The sequence below is a fragment of the Oncorhynchus clarkii genome, chromosome 7, assembly GCF_045791955.1.
Source record: "Oncorhynchus clarkii lewisi isolate Uvic-CL-2024 chromosome 7, UVic_Ocla_1.0, whole genome shotgun sequence".
Taxonomy (NCBI): domain Eukaryota; kingdom Metazoa; phylum Chordata; class Actinopteri; order Salmoniformes; family Salmonidae; genus Oncorhynchus; species Oncorhynchus clarkii.
Window position 1 is genome coordinate 72,619,949 of NC_092153.1, and position 23,195 is coordinate 72,643,143.

At 43.2% G+C, this 23,195-nt stretch overlaps 1 protein-coding gene across 3 annotated transcripts in view; it reads left to right on the plus strand.

Annotated features, from left to right (window-relative positions):
* Positions 1-22,893, plus strand: part of LOC139413808 (pleckstrin homology domain-containing family G member 4B-like) — a 69,065-nt gene extending 46,172 nt beyond the window's left edge. For 2 of the 3 annotated variants that reach the window (XM_071161583.1, XM_071161582.1), the window contains exons 13-24: positions 3,761-3,958; positions 7,527-8,539; positions 9,774-10,023; positions 11,085-11,174; positions 11,486-11,710; positions 15,367-15,537; positions 16,338-16,515; positions 18,673-18,789; positions 19,022-19,336; positions 21,793-22,007; positions 22,277-22,327; positions 22,521-22,893. In XM_071161583.1, the coding sequence (XP_071017684.1) occupies positions 3,761-3,958; positions 7,527-8,539; positions 9,774-10,023; positions 11,085-11,174; positions 11,486-11,710; positions 15,367-15,537; positions 16,338-16,515; positions 18,673-18,789; positions 19,022-19,336; positions 21,793-22,007; positions 22,277-22,315 (2,811 nt within the window). In that variant the 3' untranslated portion in view covers positions 22,316-22,327; positions 22,521-22,893. The remainder of the gene's footprint in view (positions 1-3,760; positions 3,959-7,526; positions 8,540-9,773; positions 10,024-11,084; positions 11,175-11,485; positions 11,711-15,366; positions 15,538-16,337; positions 16,516-18,672; positions 18,790-19,021; positions 19,337-21,792; positions 22,008-22,276; positions 22,328-22,520) is intronic. The other variant, XM_071161584.1, reaches the window with a different exon arrangement.
* Positions 22,894-23,195: the final 302 nt, after the last annotated feature.

Below are 23,195 nucleotides of genomic sequence, written 5' to 3' on the forward strand. Positions count from 1 at the left end.
CTAATGGTTTTCTTTGAGACTGTGGTCCCTGCTCTCTTCAGGTCATTGACCAGGTCCTGCCGTGTAGTTCTGGGCTGATCCCTCACCTTCCACATGATCATTGATGCCCCACGAGGTGAGATCTTGCATGGAGCCCCAGACCGAGGGTGATTGTCCGTCATCTTGAACTTCTTCCATTTTCTAATAATTGCGCCAACAGTTGTTGCCTTCTCACCAAGCTGCTTGCCTATTGTCCTGTAGCCCATCCCAGCCTTGTGCAGGTCTACAAATGTATCCCTGATGTCCTTACACAGCTCTCTAGTCTTGGTCATTGTGGAGAGGTTGGAGTCTGTTTGATTGAGTGTGTGGACAGGTGTCTTTTATACAGGTAACGAGTTCAAACAGGTGCAGTTAATAAAGGTAATGAAAAACTAACAGAAAAACTAACAGGTCTGAGAGAGCCGGAATTCTTACTGGTTGGTAGGTAGGTGATCAAATACTTATGTCATGCAATAAAATGCACATTAATTACTTAGAAATCATACAATGTGATTTTCTGGATTTTTGTTTTAGATTCCGTCTCTCAGAGTTGAAGTTTACCTATGATAAAAATTACAGACCTACATGCTTTGTAAGTAGGAAACACTGCTGATTTTGCATGTTATCAAATACTTGTTCTCCCCACTGTAGATACCTTTGTACGTGTTTCCTCCAGCATCTTCACGAGGTCCTTTGCTGTTGTTCTGGGATTGATTTGCACTTTTCGCACCGAAATACATTAATATCTAGGAGACAGAACACATCTCCTTCCTGAGTAGTATGACGGCTGCGTGGTCCCATGGTGTTTATACTTGCGTACTATTGTTTGTACTGATGAACATGGTACCTTCAGGCGTTTGGTGGAACTCCCGCAGCATAGAAGTGTCATAGAAGGGCCAGCCACCACCGGCCTGAGGAGAGACACATGGAACGAGGGGTTAATACGGTAATCGGGGGGAAGCTGAAACCTGTAACTCACCTCGTTCAGTCTCATCTGGACTTTAAATGCACCCACAAACCGCGGACCCAGCTTCCGGCAGGGCAGGTGGAGGGGCAGGTGGAGGGTCGAGAGCCAGACCCGGTCCCCCGGTGCAAACACCGGGGCCTTACTGCGTTGACGGTCTGCTCTGGCTTTCTGGCGCAGCACGGCGTGCTGAAGGTGAACATGAGCGGCGTCCCATGTCTCCTGCGCGTGCCGGAACCGTCGGAAGCATATCGGAGACATATGTTTACCTACCCGCCGTCTCCGCCTGTGACAGGGGATACACGTGACTCCTGGGAAGTTTAGCGTCTACCAGGAGATTTATCGCACAATCCCCCCGTCGATGGGGTGATTATTGAGTCACCTTCTTTTTGGAGAAGGCGAGAGTCAAATCGGCATATTCTGGGGGGATGCGCACGGTGGAGACCTGGTTTGGACTTTCCACCTTAGTAGCACCAACGGAAACCCCTAAACACCTCCCTGAGTACTCTCGCGACCACCCCGGGAGAGCCCTCTGTTGCCATGAAATAGTGGGGTCATGGCAACAGAAGGGTCACGAGCTAACCAGGGAAGGCCTAGTACCACGGAAAACGCAGGAGAGTCAAAGAGGAAGATACTGATTCTCTCCTCATGACCCCCTGTGTCACCATGCCCAGGGGGATGGTAGCTTCCCTAATTACCCCGGACCCTAATGGTCGACTGTCCAGAGCGTGAACTGGGAAAGGCATAACCACTGGAACAGTAGGGATCCCTAACCTATGGGTGAATGCTCTGTTGATAAAATTCCCAGCCGCACCTGAATCGACAAGCCCCTTATGCTGGGAATGCGGGGAAAACTCAGGAAAGTAAACATGCACAAACAGGTGTACAACAGAGGGCTCTGGATGAGAGTGGTGCAGGCTCACTTGGGGCGACGCCAGAGTGCCCTGCCTGCTGCCTCGACACCTAAAGGAACGAACCCAGCACCGACCAGCAGTGTGACCTCTGCGGTCACAGATGGTACACGTGAAAGCCCCTCCTCAGGCTTCCCTTAGCGCAGCACCTCACATAGGCACCGGAACGGTGGTGCTGGGAGAGGGAATCGACAGAGCCCTCTCTGGACGTCCGCGGGTGACCAGCAGGTTATCCAACCGAATGGACAGGTCCACCAGCTGGTTGAAGGTGAGGGTGGTATCCGTGCAGTCCAACTCCCGACAGACATCCTCGCGCAGGCTGCAGAGGTAGTGGTCAATAAGGGACCTGTCGTTCCATCCCGATCCTGCAGCCAGGGTCCGAAATTCCAGGGTGAACTCCTGGGCACTCCTCGTCCCCTGCCTCAGGTGGAAAAGACGTTCACCTGCCGCTCTACCCTTGGGCGGGTGGTCGAAGACTGCCCTGAAGCGGCGGGTGAACTCCGTGAAGTCGTCCAACGCCGCATCTCCTTCTCCCCACAAGGCATTAGCCCACTCCATAGCTCTCCCTGAGAGGCACGGGACGAGGGAGGACACCCTCGCCCTTCCCGAGGGAGCCGGTTAAACGGTGCCCAGGTATAGGTCCAGCTGTAGCAGGAACCCCTGGCACCGTGGCACTGTCCCATCATACTCCCCGGGAAGGGCGAGACGCATCCCACTGGGACCTGGTACAGGAGGGACGAGTAGTGGAAACCCTGTTGTGCTGGTGGAGGCACTGGAGGGACTACCTCTCTCTCCCAGCGGTCCATGGTCTGGACAATGCGGTCCATCGCGACTCCGAGATGTAGCATCGCCGCGTGTTCTCTGACGCGTTCCTCGACTCCTATAACCGGGGTACCTGCTCCTGCTGACTCCATGGTGAGGTCTGGAATTCTGTAAGGGGTGCGGAACTGGTGGCAGGGAAGTCAGGCGCAGGAGAGCAGAACTAGGTAATAGCCGGAGCAGTTTAATACAAAAACCCAACAGCATAAAGGAATAACCAATATGGCACACAACCCAAAGCGCACCAGTAATCATTTGCACAAGCACTTACAACAAACAATTCCACACAAAGACATGGGGGGAACAGAGGGTTAAATACACAACACTTAATGAGGGAAATGAGAACCAGATGTGTAGGAAAACAAGACAAAACAAATGGAAAATGAAAAGTGGATTATGGATGGCTAGAAGACCGGTGACGCCGACCGCTGAACGCAGCCCGAACAAGGAGAGGAACGACTATGGTGACTCAAATGATGTCAATTAGCCTATCAGAAGCTTCTAAAGCATGACATCATTTTCTGGAATTTTCCAAGCTGTTTAAAGGCACAGTCAACTTAGTCTATGTAAACTTCTGACCCACTGGAATTGTGATACAGTGAATTTTAAGTGGAATAATCTGTCTGTAAACAATTGTTGGAAAGATTACTTGTGTCATGCACAAAGTAGAGTTTTAATGACTCCAACCTAAGTATATATTAACTTCCGACTTCAACTGTATGTAGGCCTTATCTCAAGTTAAGATTTGACTCTGAAGAGAGGAAAAACTACATTCAATACATCCAGATGGGCCAGGTTAATAAATTCCATCTCATTTTTCATAGATGTATGTTTCTTTGACTGGTTTATTTTGAGATATCCATTTCATAATTTATTTCCTCTTACACCACAGCTGCAAGAAAAACACAGTTGGAGCATATTTCCTCAGAATAAATAATGAAAAACCTATTTATCACCATGAATTGCGCTTATCAGATCTTACGTAATGTGCAGATGGGGAGGAAAATGCAGGAGTTGTAGGAATTTAAATCTTTGTTATTCATCATAGGAGAAAAAACAGCAGACCTTGACACTGATGATGGAGGTTGAGAAGATTCTGGGTCCCAACAACTCTAACACTGAGATGGAGGTTTTTCGTACCGTGATGAACACTTTCAAATCGTATATGGCCGACTTTCTGTTACAAGCGGAGAAAAGGCACACCGAGCTTGACAACATGGTGTTTGTCTATCGCTTCTGTGAACAGGTTAGTCGAGCAATACCCTGGTTCTTTCAAAACCTCTTCTTTCTCTTTTTACTCTTTTATTGCTTCCTTTCAGCCTTAATTCTGGATCAAGTCCACTTAAATTTCAGTCAGCTACAGTATATGTACAGTGCCTTGCGAAAGTATTCGGCTATATTTTGCTATTGTTTTAACCCCTTAAAGTCTAAGGCCTTTTTTCACGACCTGTACATTTTTGGCTTCTACAAGCATTTCTGTAATAGGAAACATCCACATGTATTCACTAGAGCTATCCAATAAGTCGATTTTGGAACCGGCTTGCTGTTTAGATTTTGACCAGAGACCCAGTCTGTAATACCTTCATGTTCCACCATAGTCCCTGTGCCCAAGGACGGCAATGTAACCTGTCTAAATGACTATCGCACCGTAGCACTCACATCTGTAACCATGAAATGCTTTGAAAGGCTGATCATGGCTCACATCAACACCATCATCCCAGACACCCTGGACCCACTCCAATTCGTATACCGTCCCAACAGATCCATAGATGACGCAATCTCTATTGCACCCCACACTGTCCTCTCCCACCTGGACAAGAGGAACACCTACAGTGCCTTGCGAAAGTATTCGGCCCCCTTGAACTTTGCGACCTTTTGCCACATTTCAGGCTTCAAACATAAAGATATAAAACTGTATTTTTTTGTGATGAATCAACAACAAGTGGGACACAATCATGAAGTGGAACGACATTTATTGGATATTTCAAACTTTTTTAACAAATCAAAAACTGAAAAATTGGGCGTGCAAAATTATTCAGCCCCTTTACTTTCAGTGCAGCAAACTCTCTCCAGAAGTTCAGTGAGGATCTCTGAATGATCCAATGTTGACCTAAATGACTAATGATGATAAATACAATCCACCTGTGTGTAATCAAGTCTCCGTATAAATGCACCTGCACTGTGATAGTCTCAGAGGTCCGTTAAAAGCGCAGAGAGCATCATGAAGAACAAGGAATACACCAGGCAGGTCCGAGATACTGTTGTGAAGAAGTTTAAAGCCGGATTTGGATACAAAAAGATTTCCCAAGCTTTAAACATCCCAAGGAGCACTGTGCAAGCGATAATATTGAAATGGAAGGAGTATCAGACCACTGCAAATCTACCAAGACCTGGCCGTCCCTCTAAACTTTCAGCTCATACAAGGAGAGGACTGATCAGAGATGCAGCCAAGAGGCCCATGATCACTCTGGATGAACTGCAGAGATCTACAGCTGAGGTGGGAGACTCTGTCCATAGGACAACAATCAGTCGTATATTGCACAAATCTGGCCTTTATGGAAGAGTGGCAAGAAAAAAGCCATTTCTTAAAGATATCCATAAAAAGTGTCGTTTAAAGTTTGCCACAAGCCACCTGGGAGACACACCAAACATGTGGAAGAAGGTGCTCTGGTCAGATGAAACCAAAATTGAACTTTTTGGCAACAATGCAAAACGTTATGTTTGGCGTAAAAGCAACACAGCTCATCAGCCTGAACATACCATCCCCACTGTCAAACATGGTGGTGGCAGCATCATGGTTTGGGCCTGCTTTTCTTCAGCAGGGACAGGGAAGATGGTTCAAATTGATGGGAAGATGGATGGAGCCAAATACAGGACCATTCTGGAAGAAAACCTGATGGAGTCTGCAAAAGACCTGAGACTGGGACGGAGATTTGTCTTCCAACAAGACAATGATCCAAAACATAAAGCAACATCTACAATGGAATGGTTCAAAAATAAACATATCCAGGTGTTAGAATGGCCAAGTCAAAGTCCAGACCTGAATCCAATCGAGAATCTGTGTAAAGAACTGAAAACTGCTGTTCACAAATGCTCTCCATCCAACCTCACTGAGCTCGAGCTGTTTTGCAAGGAGGAATGGGAAAAAATGTCAGTCTCTCGATGTGCAAAACTGATAGAGACATACCCCAAGCGACTTACAGCTGTAATCGCAGCAAAAGGTGGCGCTACAAAGTATTAACTTAATAACTTCTTGCTCCTACTTGAGACGCAGATGTCTCAAGTAGACACCTGGAAATGCAAATGTGCTACGCTAAATGCTAAATGTACTCGTTAAAACTCAAACGTTCATCAAAATGCACATGCAGGGTATTGAATTAAAGCTACACTCAGATTTTTAAAATGCTTTTCGGCAAAAGCATGAGAAGCTATTATCTGATAGCATGCAACACCCCAAAATGCCTGAATGCGACGTAAACAAAGATTTAGCGTAGCCGGCACTACACAAAACGCAGAAATAAAATATAAAACATTCATTACCTTTGACGAGCTTCTTTCTTGGCACTCCTATATGCCCCATAAACATCACTATTGGGTCTTTTTTTCGTTTAAATCGGTCCATATATACCCAAAATAGCTTTCTATGGAAGCTGTGTAATTCAGAAAAAAACATTGTTTTAAAACGCAGCGTCATTTTTAAAAATTAAAAAAGTTGACGATAAACTTTCACAAAACACTTCGAAATACTTTTGTAATCCAACTTTAGGTATTAGTAAACGTTTATAATCTATCAAAATGATTACAGGGCGATGTATATTCAATAGCTCCTCGTCTTCAAATCAATGGCTGCCAAAGTGCACTTCACAACATCCTGGCGGAGACCGGAAGAAATGGAATCCAGTTAGTTGGATTTACCAACAAAAAAGTCCCTGGAAAATGACGACAATGGTGACATCGTGTGGAATCTGTAGGAATTGCATGCAGGTCCATAATTAATTTTGTGCCCTTTTAACAACCCATGAAAGTGACGCATGGAAATTATTTTTAGCTTTCAGAGAGCAGTTTTTCTTGCGCTTTTCGATGAAACACACGATCTGTTATAGTCACAGCCGTGATTTAACCAGTTTTAGAAACTTCAGAGTGTTTTCTATCCACACATACTAATCATATGCATATACTATATTCCTGGCATGAGTAGCTGGACGCTGAAAAGTTGCGCAATTTTTAACAGAATGTTCGAAAAAGGAGGGGGTAGACTTAAGACGTTTTAAGGGGGCTGAATAATTTTGCACGCCCAATATTTCAGTTTTTGATTTGTTAAAAAAGTTTGAAATATCCAATAAATGTCGTTCCACTTCATGATTGTGTCCCACTTGTTGTTGATTCTTCACAAAAAAATACAGTTTTATATCTTTATGTTTGAAGCCTGAAATGTGGCAAAAGGTTGCAAAGTTCAAGGGGGCCGAATACTTTCGCAAGGCACTGTATTACACTTTGATGGAGGACTGACAGGAATCAAAATGGAATTGATTCTAACTCTGCGTCATTTCTCCCACGATATTACTTTTACCATCACTAACACCATGTTTCTATGTTGTAAATCATATCATGTATGAACTGAAGGAAGGAAGGATAAACGCATTTATGGACATTCCCCCTCTTTAACCCCTAGCCAGTAATCAATCCCTCCCATCAATCTTTTCTGAACCCCAACTTCTCATCCAAGTCATACACAACAAAAACACTTAACTTCTAACACTTCTGAAATAACACTATGACACTAACAGATCTGCTCTCTGTATTGTTTCCTGTAGGTTGCTTCCCTAGCCAAGGAATGCAGGCAATATCTTGAGCAGGTAGAGACAGGGTGTTACCCTGCCAAAGCCAATCTAAGTACACTTAAGACCTACAAGGAGAGATTGGGTGACTGCTTCTCTGCTCGACACTTCCAGACTGTGAAAGCCAAAGCCTACAGTGCGAGGGGCTCTGGGGGGATGAGGCTGTGGAATGCAGCCTGGATCCAGTGCCAAGAAGTCAGCCAGCGGCTGGGGGAGAGATTGCAACGGCGGGGAGGAGCAGCCGACAAAGACCAGCAGCCCACAGCTGGCGGAGCTCAACTGAAGAGCAGGGTGCTAGAAGCGGGAAAGGAGAGCGAAGAGGAGAAGGAGGAGGGGGCCACTTGCTCCCTCGCTCCGGCCTCAACTTCCCCTCCAGGGGTGGCCGATAACTCGGGGAGGGCCTCCCAGGACCAGATGGAGAGCAGAGAAAGCAATACTAGGGACAGCGCTCACATCACATGTTTTAACCTCCCTTTCAAAGCAGACTCGAAAGGGGGCAAAGGAGCCAAAGAAGTGTCCCAGTCACCTAAATCCCCAGGCAAAGAGGGGAAACTGATGCCAGTGGTGCCTCAAGATGGAGGAGGTGGCCCAGGGAGGCGCCACAGCGAGGCGGACCTCAAGAGTGGGGATCCGATTGGCAAGTGTGAGGCGTTTCCATGGAAACACAGTGCCTTGGGGCGATCACTGAGTGAGGGTTCCTGTATGAGCTCTCTCCTGTCCTCAGAGTGTGGCTCTTCCCCCTTATTGGCAAGGCACTCCCATAGCCGGCACGTAGTAGTGGCACTGCAGTCACCCGAAAACCCTTATGATATCTCCCGTAATGGAAGTTTCTGCTCTGGCCACTCCTGCTGTAAGTCAAATGGGGATAGGGAAGGTGGTGACCCCATACAGGTGTCTTCAGTGTCCTTGACTGACCCTAGTGGTGACAAGACACAAGAAGCCTCGTCATTAGCCGACACACAAGAAGAAGAAAATCGCAGCAATGTCCTGTGAGTGATGCACCTCCTCCTTCTCAACAGCTATCAGAAAAATGTTTTCCCAGAAATACTCAGCATAGATGCGGTACAGAGGTCAATGCAACGCAGCGGGGGATAGAAGAAGGATACCGACTTGGCGCACGTCCAACAAATCTGCTCTTGCGCTCTTAAAATCCATCATGACGGATTTATTGTAACAGGCCCACAATGTGGTTACTAAAGTCTGATTTGGGTGTATTTGGCTATTTTTGCTGCATAACATTTAGAAGCAGTCCCTTTTCAGGTTTAGAAGAAGTGACTGCTAAATGCTAACTCCCGTTCGTATAATCTGGTAGCATAGCTAGCATAGAGAAATCAGAGGTGTTTGTCAAAGTCATTTTTAACTGTAATGCAGTTGATTGGTAATGTGGACATGAACATGTATTCGGTTTGACATCCATACAAGAATTACACATTTTTACCTCAACATAGTGTGACATACACATTTTAACAATAGCCTAAATGTAGGCTAAATTTGCTGAAAGACAATGAGGAGATTCGGGATCTTTCTCTCACTGCATCATTCCCCCACGCATTTCCATGGCATTTCCATTGTTTTGGTCGAGTTCCATTGACCTCTTTACAGCAGCTATGCCATTAGTCACACAAGCTATTATCAATCTGTAATTGTTATGGGAATGGGTTTATGGGAAATTCGTCTTAAATAAACAAATGAGTGACATTTACAGCATGCATGTTAGTAGAAATGCATCATCGAGATGGTTTCTCTTTGGGTCTTTGTTAGATTTCAGATTAAGAATAGTTGCCTGTAATCTTTACAATAACTACATACTGCACAGCAAGCGGTCCAAGAGGCTTCTAAACAGTTTCTACCCCAAAGCCATAAGACTCCTGAACATCTCATCAAATGGCTACGCAAACTATTTGCATTGCCCCCCCCTCCCTTTACACTGCTCCTACTCTCTGTTATTATCTATGCATAGGCACTTTAATAACTCTACCTACATGTACGTACTACCTCAATTACCTCGACTAACCGGTGCCCCCGCACATTGACTCTGGACCGGTACCCCCTGTATATAGCCTGTTATTTTACTGCTGCTCTTTAATTTTTTGTTACTTGTATTTCTTATTTGTTTAGGTATTTTTCTTAAAACTGCATTGGGTGAGGGTAAGGGGTAAATTAGAGAACGCATTGTCCAAATTCCTCCTCCTTAAAATTCCTAATTTCCTGTTTCCTGGACAGGAAGTTGCAGAGGATCATGGAGGAGCTGTTGTTGACTGAGAGGGAGTATGTACGATCTCTAGGCTACGTACGAGAGCACTACTTCCCTGAGCTGGAGAGGCCTGATGTGCCTCAGGACCTAAGGGGCCAGGGGGGGAACATTTTCTGCAACCTGGAGAAGCTCCATGACTTCCACCGCCATCACTTTCTGAAAGAGCTGGAGGGTTGCCTCCGGGAACCCTTCAGAGTCGGACGCTGCTTCCTACGACATGTGGGTTCCCATGGTTACAAACCTTAACCGTGTAATAACTAAACCTAACTTGAAAGGGATATTTCAATATTTTGTTCATAAATCCACTGTTAATACAATCCCAAAAATGTTGCATGTCAGCAGTCAAGCTTTCAAAAGCGTTTTTACTACAGAGCAAAAACTGTGATGATGCGTTTTAAGTGAAGGACGGCACCCTTTCCAGGGTAGTGTCCTCATCACTTCACAGAGAAGTTCAAATAGACAGTTAGTAACACTGGTATAACAGTATTTAGTAACACTGGTATAACAGTATTTATTAACACTGGTATAACAGTATTTAGTAACACTGGTATAACAGTATTTATTAACACTGGTATAACAGTATTTAGTAACACTGGTATAACAGTATTTATTAACACTGGTATAACAGTATTTAGTAACACTGGTATAACAGTATTTATTAACACTGGTATAACAGTATTTAGTAACACTGGTATAACAGTATTTAGTAACACTGGTATAACAGTATTTAGTAACACTGGTATAACAGTATTTATTAACACTGGTATAACAGTATTTAGTAACACTGGTATAACAGTATTTAGTAACACTGGTATAACAGTATTTAGTAACACTGATATAACAGTATTTAGTAACACCGATATAACATTATTTAATAACACTGATATACCAGTATTTAGTAACACTGATATAACAGTATTTAGTAACACTGATATAACAGTATTTATTAACACTGATATAACAGTATTTAGTAACACTGATATACCAGTATATTTGAATCCAACTGCTCTGAAACAAACAATCAACAAGTGTTTTACAATGACATTGCTTTACTTTTTGGGGTGAGAGACATTTCAGTCTTTTTATTATAACTTATCTTTTCATCTGTTTGGCACTCACCAACAACAAGTGATGTGGACTGCATGCCACAAGTCAGGTCAATTATAATCTTGAGAAATCAACAGGTTCTACAGCTGTGTAAAACAGAATACAATAATAATACTTAATATTTTATTATTTTTGTATTTTCTATTGAATTCTGTGCTTCTACCCCTATCCAGAGAGAGAGCTTTGGTCTGTACGCCCTCTTCAGCAAAAACAAACCCCAGTCAGACAGCTTACTCATCAACCACGGCCATGACTTTTTCAAGGTGAGGACATCAAATAAACTGTCAGAGTACACTGATATTACAGTATATAATGCTATACTCATCCTTATGTGAAGTATTTGTAGTGCAAGTGTCCCCGGGAACAATGCTGTTTGCAAAAAAAAAATTGAAATACCCTTTATTAAAAGTTGACTGAGTTTAAATAGAATTGACCACAACCCTGTTAGGACATGCATGTTATACAATCAAATTCCAATTTTAGAAAAAAATGCAATTGGAATTTCAGTTTTTAATTTCTGATTTGAATGAATTGATATGGAATTGTCCCGAACTCTGTTTTCCTAACACTCCAGCAAAAACAGCTGCAGCTGGGGGACAAGATGGACCTGTCTTCTTATCTGCTGAAGCCGGTGCAGCGGATCAGCAAGTACAGCCTACTGCTGCAGGACATGGTGAGGGAGTGCGGGCCCCACAGGAGCCGTGAGGAGGCCGAGGTCCAGCACGCCCTGGAGGTCATCCAGTTCCAGCTAAGGCATGGCAACAACCTGCTGGCCATGGACGACATCCAGGACTGTGATGTGAGTGAAGAATGGGGAAGAGGGGATTGGAGGGAGAGGTATAAAAGGAGGACTGAAGAGTAACAATGTAAATAATGGCGCCGGAGGAGATGGCTGCCGTTTTACGGGCCCCGAACCAATTGTGCTATTTTGAGTGTTTTTTCACATCTTTTGTAACTTATTTTGTACATAATGTTTCTGCCACTGTCTCATATGATCAAAAAGAGCTTCTGGATATCAGAACAGCAATCACTCACCTCAAACTGGACAAAACATTTTTGTTTAACTAGTCGGACACAAAGGATTTACCGGACCAGGCCCAAATCCCTGTCATTCGCATGAAGAATAGATGCCGATACAGGGGACACAAGTCTAGGTGCCTTGTGAGAATTAGTCAGCGAGTGGGTAACCCGCCTCTACCATACTGGCCAATGTGCAATCATTGGAGAATAAACTGGATGAGCTCCGTTCAAGACCTATCCTACCAATGGGACATTCAAAACTGTAATATCTTATTTTTCATAGAGTCGTATCTGAACGACGACATGGATAATATACAGTTGGCTGGGTTTTCCGTGACAGAACAGCTGCCTCCGGTAAGACGAGGGGTGGTGATCTGTGTTCAACTGATCAATAGAAGCTGGTGTGCAAAATCTAATATTAAGGAAATCTCAAGGTTTTGCTAGCATGAGGTGGAGTATCTGATGATAAGCTGTAGACCACAGTGTTTACCAAGAGAATGTACATCTATATTTTTCATAGCCATCTATTTACCACCATAAACCGATGCTGGCACTAAGATCACACTCAATGAAAGGTACAAGGCCATAAGCAAACAAGAAAATGCTAATGCAGAGGTGGTGCTTCTAGTGGCTGGGGACTTTCATATAGGGAAACTTAAATCCGTTTGACCTAATTTCTACCATTATGTCACGTGCAACCAGAGGAGAAAAACTCTAGACCACCTTTACTCCACACACAGACGCATACAAAGCTCTCCATTGGGCAAATCTGACCATAACTCTATCCCCCTGATTCCTGCTTACAAGAAAAAAACTAAAATAGAAAGTACCTGTGACTCTTTCAATACGGAAGTGGTCAGATGACTTGGATGCTATGCTACAGGACTGTTTTGCTAGCACCGACTGAAATATGTTCTCTGATTTATCCAATGGCATTGAGGAGTATACCACCTCAACCATCAGCTTCATCAATAAGTGCATCGACGACATCATCCCCATAGTCACCAAACGTACATATCCCAACAAGAATCCATGGATTACTGGCAACATCCGAATCGAGCTAAAGGCTAGAGCTGCCGCTTTCAAGGAGCGAGATACTAATCCAGACGCTTATAAGAAATTCCGCTACACCCTCTGATGAACCATCAAACAGGCAAAGCGTCAATACAGAATTAAGATTGAATCCTACTATACCGGCTCTGGCGCTCGTCAGATGTGGCAGGGCTTGAAAACTGTTACGGATTACAAATGGAAATCCAGCCGCGAGCTGCCCAGTGACGTGAGCCTGTCAGTCGAGCTAAATGCTTTCATGCTCACTTAGAGGAAGCAACAATGAAACATGCTTGAGAGCACCAGCTGTTCCGGACGACTGTGTGATAACGCTCTCAGTAGCCGATGTGAGCAGGTCAACATAAGCAGGTCAACATTCACAAAGCCGTGGGGCCAGACGGATTACCAGGGCGTGTACTCAAAGCATACGCGGGCCAACTGGCAAGTGTTTTCACAGACATTTTCAACCTCTCCCTGACCGATTCAGTAATACATACATGTTTCAAGCAGACAACCATAGTCCCTGTGCCCAAGGAAGTGAAGGTAACCTGCCAAAATGATTACCGCCCCATAGCACTCACGTCGGTAGCCATGAAGTGCTTTGAAAGGCTGGTCATGGCTCACATCAACAGCATTATCCCAGATACCCTGGACCTACTCCAATTCGCATACCGCCCCAACAGATCCACATGTGCAATCTCAATCACACTCCACACTGCCCTTTCACACCTGGAAAAAAGGAACACCTATGTGAGAATGCTATTCATTCACTACAGCTCAGCGTTCAACACCACAGTGCCCACAAAGCTCATCACTAAGCTAAGGACCCTGGGAATAAACATGGATCCCGGACTTCTTGACGGGCCGTCCCCAGGTGGTGAGGGTAGGCAACAACATGTCTGCCACGCTGATCCTCAACACTGGGGCCCCACAGGGGTGCGTGCTTCGTCCCCTCATGTACTCCCTGTTCACCCACAACTGTGTGGCCAAACACGACTCCAACACCATCATTAAGTATACTGACGACACACCAGTAGTAGGCCTGAATACCGACAACAATGAGACAGCCTATAGGGAGGAGGTCAGAGACCTGGCAGTGTGGTGCCAGGACAACAATCTCTCCCTCAATGTGAGCAAGACAAAGGAGCTCATTGTGGACTACAGAAAAAGTCCCCATTAACATCGACGGGGCTGTAGTGGAGCGGGTCGAGAATTTCAAGTTCCTTGGTGTCCACATCACCAATGAACTATCATGTTCCAAAGACACCAAGACAGTCGAGAAGAGGGCACGACAACACCTTTTCCCAACCAGGAGCGTGAAAAGATTTGGCATGGGTCCCCAGATCCTCAATAAGTTTTACAGCTACACCATGGAGAGCATCACTGGGACCAAGCTTCCTGCCATCCAGGACCTACAGTAATATACTAGGTGGTGTTAGAGGAAAGCCCAAAACATTGTTAACGACTCCAGTCGCCCAAGTCTTAGACTGTTCTCTCTGCTACCGCACGGCAAGCGGTAACGGAGCGCCAAGTCTAGGACCAAAAGGCTCCTAAACAGCTTCTACCCCCAAGCCATAAGACTGCAGAACATTGAATAAAATGGCCACCCGGATTATTTACATTGACTTGACCCACCCCCCCATTTGTTTTTACACTGCTGCTCCTCGCTGTTTATTATCTATGCATACTTTACCCCTACCTACATGTACAAATTACCTCGACTAACCTGTACCCCCTCGCACGTTGACTCAGTACCAGTACCCCCTGTATACAGCCTCGTTAGTGATATTTTATTGTGTTACTTTTTATTATTTTTTACTTTACTTTATTTGGAAAATATTTTCTAAACTCTTACTTGAACTGCTTTGTTGGTTAATTAAGGGCTTGTAAGTAAGCATTTCAAGGTCTACACCTGTTGTATTCGACACGGGACAAATGAAGTTTGATTTGATTTCGTTCAGCCGACCCACATTGGAAAAATTGGCTAGACCCAAATCCCCATCTGTGGCCTATACTGTAAACCACAATTGTGAGTTTGTTCGGATATTAATATTTTCTCCCTTTTTATGTTAACCTCCGTTGTCAAGTTTGTAAGATAAAGATACAAGTTTGACTCTTCCGGTCATACAGTACAGTGCAGGGGTTTTGAAACTTATTTTCGGGTGACCCACTTTGGCCAAATGATTTACCCACCTAAACCAAATAACATTGATCTACCACATTTGTGAGGTCGTTCGGAACCTATAACACTTCTTAGTTTGTTCCTATCAGGGGATGAATACAGTATAAGGTCAAATGTCAATGTACTTAAAAGGGTTGATCTTACCACAGATGCACCCTGACAGAATTCAGCCTGCCCTCAATGTAATTTTTCTTCTCCTGTAGGTCAACTTGAAGGAGCAGGGGCAGCTGATTTGTCAGGACGAGTTCCTGGTGTCCTTCAGAAAGAAAAAGTGTTTCCGCCACATCTTCCTCTTCCAGGACCTTGTCCTCTTCAGCAAGACTAAGAGGACCGACGTGGGCAACGACACTTATGTATATAAACAGTCATTCAAGGTATGCAGGTATACAAAACACAGCACAATATACCTCAATGTGAAACTTGAGCCAAAACCACCTGTCCCCTATTCCCACTGATTTGTATTTGTATATATGTGCCCTTTGGTTTCCATTGGGCGGTCAATTAATGTTACAATGTCCGTTGGTTGTGTGGGCACCTGTGCTGTGTGTTTTGGGCTTTCGTGTCATTGTGGATTGCACAGACAATTACGGGTCTCGTCCCGTGTGTTAATCATTGTGCACTTGTGTTATTTATTCGAGGTACTCCTCGCTCTTTTGTTTGGGTTTCAACCCTGTGTTTTTGTATAGTGTTTGTTTGGTCGTTATCCCTGTGCCTTTACACGGCACACCGTAACTTGGGGTAAAATAATCAAAAACTATTATGCATTCCTGTGGCTGTCTCACAAATAATTTATTCAGCGTGACACTACCTTCCTTGGAAATCATTGAAACACATGCTTACGTCATAAAAGGGTCATGTGGAGGCCTTGCATCAGATGAAAAGTATTATGTGAAATTTCTAATTTGAGCTACTGTAGCTACCCTCCAAAAGTTTCACTTCCAGGCCCACTTCCTCTATTGCGTGGAAAACTGTATATGATTCACTGTACGTTAACACATACCCTGTTTGTAAATGGAGAAGGAAACCTGTCTGTCTAGGTTGATTACTTTCAAAATATACATACACTGTTATATCCACGTATAGTCCTTTATATGCCTTATAAAGGGTTTATGAACACTTCAAAACCTTTTACAAGCTGTAGTTTGTTTAAAGACCACGTTTTCTGTTCTGACAGACCTCTGACATTGGGATGACCCACAATTCAGGGGACAGCGGGCTGTGCTTTGAGATCTGGTTCCGAAGGAGGAAGTCCCAGGACACTTACACCCTGCAGGCCGGGAACAGAGAGGTGAAGGATGCCTGGACCAAAGACCTTGAGCGCATCCTCTGGGAGCAGGCTGAACACAACAGAGGTCAGAGTTACCCCTGAGACTAACCAGCCAATCAGATCTCTCGTGTCCTAAAATGATCTGGTCTGTATCTGAAAACATTACTAGCAGTCAAATCCTTGCTTGCTCTGTTCTTATTTCCTCAATTCCTCTCAAAGGGCATTAGAGGTGACGGTCCCATGGAAAGACTATGATCATCCCCTCCAATGCACTTTGAGAGGAATGGAAAACACAAGGACTGAAGAAAAAAGGATTTGCCAGCTTGGAAAGTTTCAGATACAGCCACAGAGGTCAACCTACTATATTTTCCCACACTACCACTGATCTGAAAAGAGTTGATGGATTAAAGCAATTACTTTTAAACCAACGCTTTCAACTGTAATCATGTGGAACAGACAATGAAAATAAGCAATTTCAGGCTACTGGTATCTGGTATACAGCTCCCATCACTTGCCAATACTTGGCAAGCAACCAATCAGATTGTAGGACTAAGTGGAAGAAGGGAGGGTCTTGACGGGAAGCTCTTGCAGCAAAGATCTATATTAAGCGCTGATATAATGTCCAAGACACACTGGTGGGATTGAGACTAGCACATACCCATAGATTTGTTGGTTCTATGTTTGAGTTTTCTTATTGTGTTCCTCCCCTAGTAGGTCAATTACTTGCTTACTAAATCCTTATTTCCGTCCCCTTTGGGACATAGGTAAGGCTATAATGAACTCTCTCTACTTCAGGGCTCTCCAACCCTGTTTCTGGAGAGCTACCCTCCTGTAGTTTTTCAATCCAAACCTCAGTTGTAACTAACCTGATTCAATTGATTAACCAGCTAATTATTATAATCAGAAAGTGTAGTGAGTGTAGTGAACTTGTTTGTTTGCCCATTATTAAAGACCAAAATTGGCATAGTTTTATTTTATGTAAATACAAACTTATACCAGTTTTACTTGATGACCAAAATGTCGAAATCGGCACCATACAGGTTGCAAAATAGTTAGGAAGAGATTTTTGATGTGCTGATTCTGTGGCACATGGTTTATGAATTGATACGAAAAACAACTCTTGGTTAAAGGCATAGTAGTATACAAAATTCTTGCCACAAACAGAATGTTATGAATATGGGGCGTACAACCATCTCAGCTCTGCAGATTTTGCTACGAAGAGACATAATCCTTTGATCACTTATTTTGGTATTGCCCATTTGTAGCTTGTTTCTGGTCACAGATTCAAGAATTGCTGAAAAATCACAACATTTATCTAAAATGAACCCTACATTTAGCGTTGTTGGGAGATTTGAAAAACCATAGTCAATCAACAACATAACAATACTTTTACTTTTAGTAGAAATATGTATCTTTAACTTACAATCTTTAGATACTATGCAGTTAGACAGGTTCAGAATTTATGTGAAGAATCACAGCACAGTTAAAAAAATATGTGTCACATGGAAATCATAAGAGGGCGGTTTACGGAGATAGGTGGGATGGACTGAGAGTAGCTGAGGGGTGGGTTTACAGAGATAGGTGGGATGGACTAAGAGTTGCTGAGGGGTGGGTTTACAGAGATAGGTGGGATGGACTGAGAGTAGCTGAGGGGTGGGTTTACGGAGATAGGTGGGATGGACTGAGAGTAGCTGAGGGGTGGGTTTACAGAGATAGGTGGGATGGACTGAGAGTAGCTGAGGGGTGGGTTTACAGAGATAGGTGGGATGTACTGAGAGTAGCTGAGGGGTGGGTTTACGGAGATAGGTGGGATGGACTGAGAGTTGCTGAGGGGTGGGTTTAAAATCTCATGTTCTGTAATAGTTATGACTGAAAACACTATGTATAATGTATCAGTACTATCTATCTAGATGTAATGTATATCAAAGTATCAAATTACTTTATTCTTACTCTGTATCTACTGTCAAAAAAAAAGTGACAGTTAAAATGTACATAAAATAAAATAAAAGTTGGGGGGAGGTGGTGTATGGGTAAATATTAATAATAATAATATTATAATCAGGAGCGCTAGATTAGGGTTGGAATAAAACCTACAGGATGGTAGCTTTCCAGGATCAGAGTTGGCGAGCCCTGCAGTCTACTTATTTCTGTCTATGGTATCATATTGTGCCTCGCTCCAAGAATGGTTGACCTGTGACAGTTTATCTAGGTCAATGTTATTATTGTGGTTGCTTTATTCCAGAGATCCATATGCAGGAGAGGGTGTTCATGGGTATCGGGAACAAGCCCTTCATGGATATCCAGCCTAGCGACGCGGCCATCAATGACAGGGCAGTCAACTGTGCTCTGATGGGAAGAGGTACAAATCCATAGCATACTATAGAGATTACATTAGGACAAGTTTAATTCCATTGGTATTCAATTCACCCCATTATTATTACGTATTCATTCATCAAACTCATCTAATATTGTAATTAAATTCTGAATGGAATGGATTTTCAGATTAAGAAATTCACACCATCATAGATGTTTTTGCCCAATCCTAGTTGTTCCTACTTTGGCAATTCTCTTGTTGTCTCAATCCCGTCCAGTCCCATCTCATACAATTGGATCTCATCTGGCCCTCCCAGAATCCAAGGCGTTGGCCTCCTCGGGGGCGTCTGGCTTGCAGGGCGGGTTTCCGGTGAGGCGGCCAAACTCTTTTGGCTCGGGGAGCTGTTTGTCAACCTCCGGCAGCCACTCCTCTTCCTCCTCGGGGAGAGGGTCCCTGTCCTCCCCTACGGGGGTGTACCTGTGCGGCCCGAAGCTGAGGGGGGTTGCTAGGGGTCAAGGGAGGTATTCGGAGCGTCCTGGGGTCCTGGATGAGGATGACATGGACCAGGAGAGCGGGAGTCAGAATCTACTGAGTGAGTGGCTTTAATAAGTTTGTTTGAAATGTAAAGCATGCTACTTTGAGGGATATTGACTTGTATTGGTCTTTTGATGGAAATGCTTATCATTTTGTGACACCAACCGGGTAAAGAAAACCAAAGCATGAATGGTTGTCTTTCCTTGTCCAAATCCTGTTTAAAGAGTAAGGAAACAAATGGCATTTTGTAATTTGGGTGAACTATCACTTTAAGTCTCATGTGTCAGACTCTCTTCCTCGCATCAAGCTGAGGCATCTGATGTCAACAGTGCAATATTTCTCTTAAAACAGTGCAGAGGTGGAAGATGGCTGTAGATGCCTGGGTAACTGCTGTTTGACTTCACATGAAACTAAACTACCGTTTTTACTCCTAGTGCTAAACTTGTGCATAGCAGCTAATGTTTGTAGAATGATAAGTCTAATATCGACTCAGGGGAATGAAGCAACAGCAGTGTCATAACTCTCCTGTGACGATCTGAAGGATCAGGTTACACTGGGTCCGCTCTACAGCCGTTCTCTCTCTGGTAGAGGGGGAGAGCGGGAAGTCAGCTGTTTTTTGGTCAGTCATAAAATATGCTGCCCCTACGCTCTGTAGTGTTCGAGATTGGAATGTAAACTGTGGAGCACAGAGAGTCCCTGGGACATCAAAAGTTTGAATAAGTTAACAATATTTCTATGTTTGAGAATGTGGGAGTGGTCCGTGGACAATTAAAGGACAGTCATGACGAGTGTGTTTTATTTGGTGATCTTATGAAGGACGGGAAACACTCATTACTGTGTCTTTGGTTGTGTACACTTCTTAATTATGGGGTTTACATCTAAATATTGTGAAACGTATGTGATTAAACATGAAATTATTTGTGAAAAGATGTAATGTGATGTTAACCTTCTAAATGAGAAATTATGGGTTTTCATATAAAGTTAACCAAATCAGGGGCCACGCCCAAGTGAGCATAGACATTATGTCGGCGTCATGGACTGCCCTTTCCTCAGAATTCTATAAAACCCGCTCCTGATGAAATTTACATTAGACCAGAAAATATGGAGCTGACACTACATGTTGAAATGGTAAAGAGCTACAACTCTATAGGCCCAGGAGACCAGACAGCTACACAGCCGGAAATGGTTAAACTCTGAGACTATCAATCACTACAGAATAAGAGTAAATCCTAGACATAGTATTACTAGTCTGCAGCTGGAAATTACGTAAATCTAGTATGAGAATACCGACAACCACGGAAGCATCTATTCTATGCAACGATCAACTGTCCGCCTGACGTATCCATTACAACAGACACTATCCAGAGCCGCGGAGAAAGCTACAACCACGAAATACATGGTGACTTCTGGGGAAGTTAACTAGAGACTCTGATGAACTGAATCTCCAGCAGACGTACGCGATTCCAACAGAGAAGACAACAACGACATACGGGTGTAAATAAATACATTTCAATTATGGTCGAGAGAGAGGCCGTTCATGTGCAAAGGATTAGCATTTCAATTCATATAATTATCAACTGTGTGTAGTGAATCAATTTTGTCTCTCCCACTCTTTCGCTGTCTCCATCCCTCTCCATTGTCTACCAAGCTTTCATTCGGTTTAGCCCACTACGGACTTATCAATGCATTGAGTTAGTAACCAATAACTATGTTTGTTTATGTATTTCTGTGGTCATTTAGTTAGTTAGTAAATAAATAATTAAGCAAATGTGTATATCGCTGATTCATCATTTAGGCTAGGGTTCGTGCAGATATCCAAGGGTTTGCGTCATTCAGTAATGAGAACTGATGAGGTAATAATGGTACATTAATAGAAGACTAATTGATAAGATATAAAAATATCTGAAGAGTCGATTTTGGAAATAGAGACTATATAAAAAAAATTCAGTGGTGCCCAGACTTCCTAGTTTCTTCAAGTTTACATGATTAGTTTACTCACGTAATAATAATTACACAGAGAATTGTATTTGATAATACAACAGTCTTCACATTAATGAATAGTCACAGACACGACAGCAGCAAAAGGTTATCATGGCTGTAGTCAATTTTGCTTGTTTTCGCTGTTTTCAAAATAGCATTTTAGTGTTTAAATTGTGAAGAAATGCATTAAATTAGCTTTAACTTGATTAAAATGAATTGGAACGGGGTTGTGGAGGGTCTGTCTGTTTTACTGTCTGGCTACTGTGGATGCCTCAACACAGACCAGATCTGGTCAAATGGGCTTTTGCCAGACAGGCAATAAATTCCATGTGTGCTTTATTATTAACATGAGAGGGGATCTATGTTCTACTATATGACGTAACTAAAGACAGAGAACTGCCAGGCATAAAGCGGATCAGTTAATTATTTTAAATCAGAATGAATAAGCACTCCTACTCTGAGATGGTTTATGATATGGACACTGGTGTATACAGCCCCTCAATCCTTTCAGATTAGTTTCCCTTCCTTTTCCAGTGGACAGCTCCGAGTCTTCGGGAGAGAGCGTGAGCGGCTTCAGCAGCTCTGCCTCCTCTGTGTGCGCCTTCATCGTCAGCCTGAAGGAGCCTCTAGCCCGCAGACCTGAAGACAACAACCTCCACGAGGCTAAGAGTCCCACCTGGTCTACAGTAAAAACCACCTCACCCTCGCTCCCACCCAAACCACCTGGCCTGACTAAGGATCCTCCCAAGGTGTGTGTTGAGACTAACCATGAGCTGTTCATTTTCCCATGAATATCATGCTATTAGGCTAAGTCATATGTTCACTGAACCATGCATTGATGTTGTGCACCGGACACCAGGTCCACCTTTCCTCCTGTGTCTCCCCTCTTCATCTCTATCCCCAACTACATCTGTACAGTTTAAATAAAGCATTAAAAAAAGTTGACCTTTAAAAAAAAGAATCATGCTGTGATGTCAATGGGAGGCATGAACTGATGTTCTGGTAATTTTCCCCACAGGTTCAAAATGCGGTCATTGGGAAGTCAACTGAGGTTTGAGCTCTGAGTTTGGTAAGTTTGTCTGTAACGATGACATCACTCTGCACCATCTACAGTTGGCCTGTATATATGTCTGGCTATTTTCTAATATGATTTTATGTATGTTTGTGTTGCATGTAACTATTTTACACATGGATGTTATTTGTTTTCAGTCATTTTCCATAGGTTATCAAATTCAATCTTATTCGTGTATCTTTTTTCACAGATTTGGAATTATCCAGAACAGAAGGAAAGCATGAACTGTGCTACTGTATAAAGAGGAGTGTTATATGACTCTGTTATATGACAGTTACTGCACTCTACTTGTACCATTCTGTTTTTTTTGTTTTGTTTTTATTGAACCTTTATTTAACTAGGCAGGTCAGTTAAGAACAAATTCTTATTTACATTGATTTACAAGGATTTTATAATTTCCCATTAACAGGAAGTTTTGTATTTTGTAAAAAAAAAAGTTTAAAAAAATAAGCATTTCTGTCATATTCTGTTTGTTTCTGATGTCAATACTTTCACCCATGATCATGTTGTTGTGTGCCTTATTGGACCATTCAATATGTAGTAAATATTCTTAACACAGAAAACCTGTGTTGGTGTGCATTACTTGTACTTATGCTATGTTTCCATTAAAATGTATTTTTAAATCTTTGAGGACCAGAATGTCTGGATTATCAACGTGTTTTAGTATGTAAGGGTTTGGAAGTGACTCCCAAATAATCTGTCAATGTTAAGTCAACATAAACCAGTCTGTGTCTTTCATATGAAGTTCAAAAATGATCTCCAAAAATAATGTCTTTCATACTGTCAGGTCTGATGACTTGCATGTGGCACAGAGAAACAGGGAGGTTGTCTTCTATGGCTGTGGCTTTTGGCATAGATATGGAAA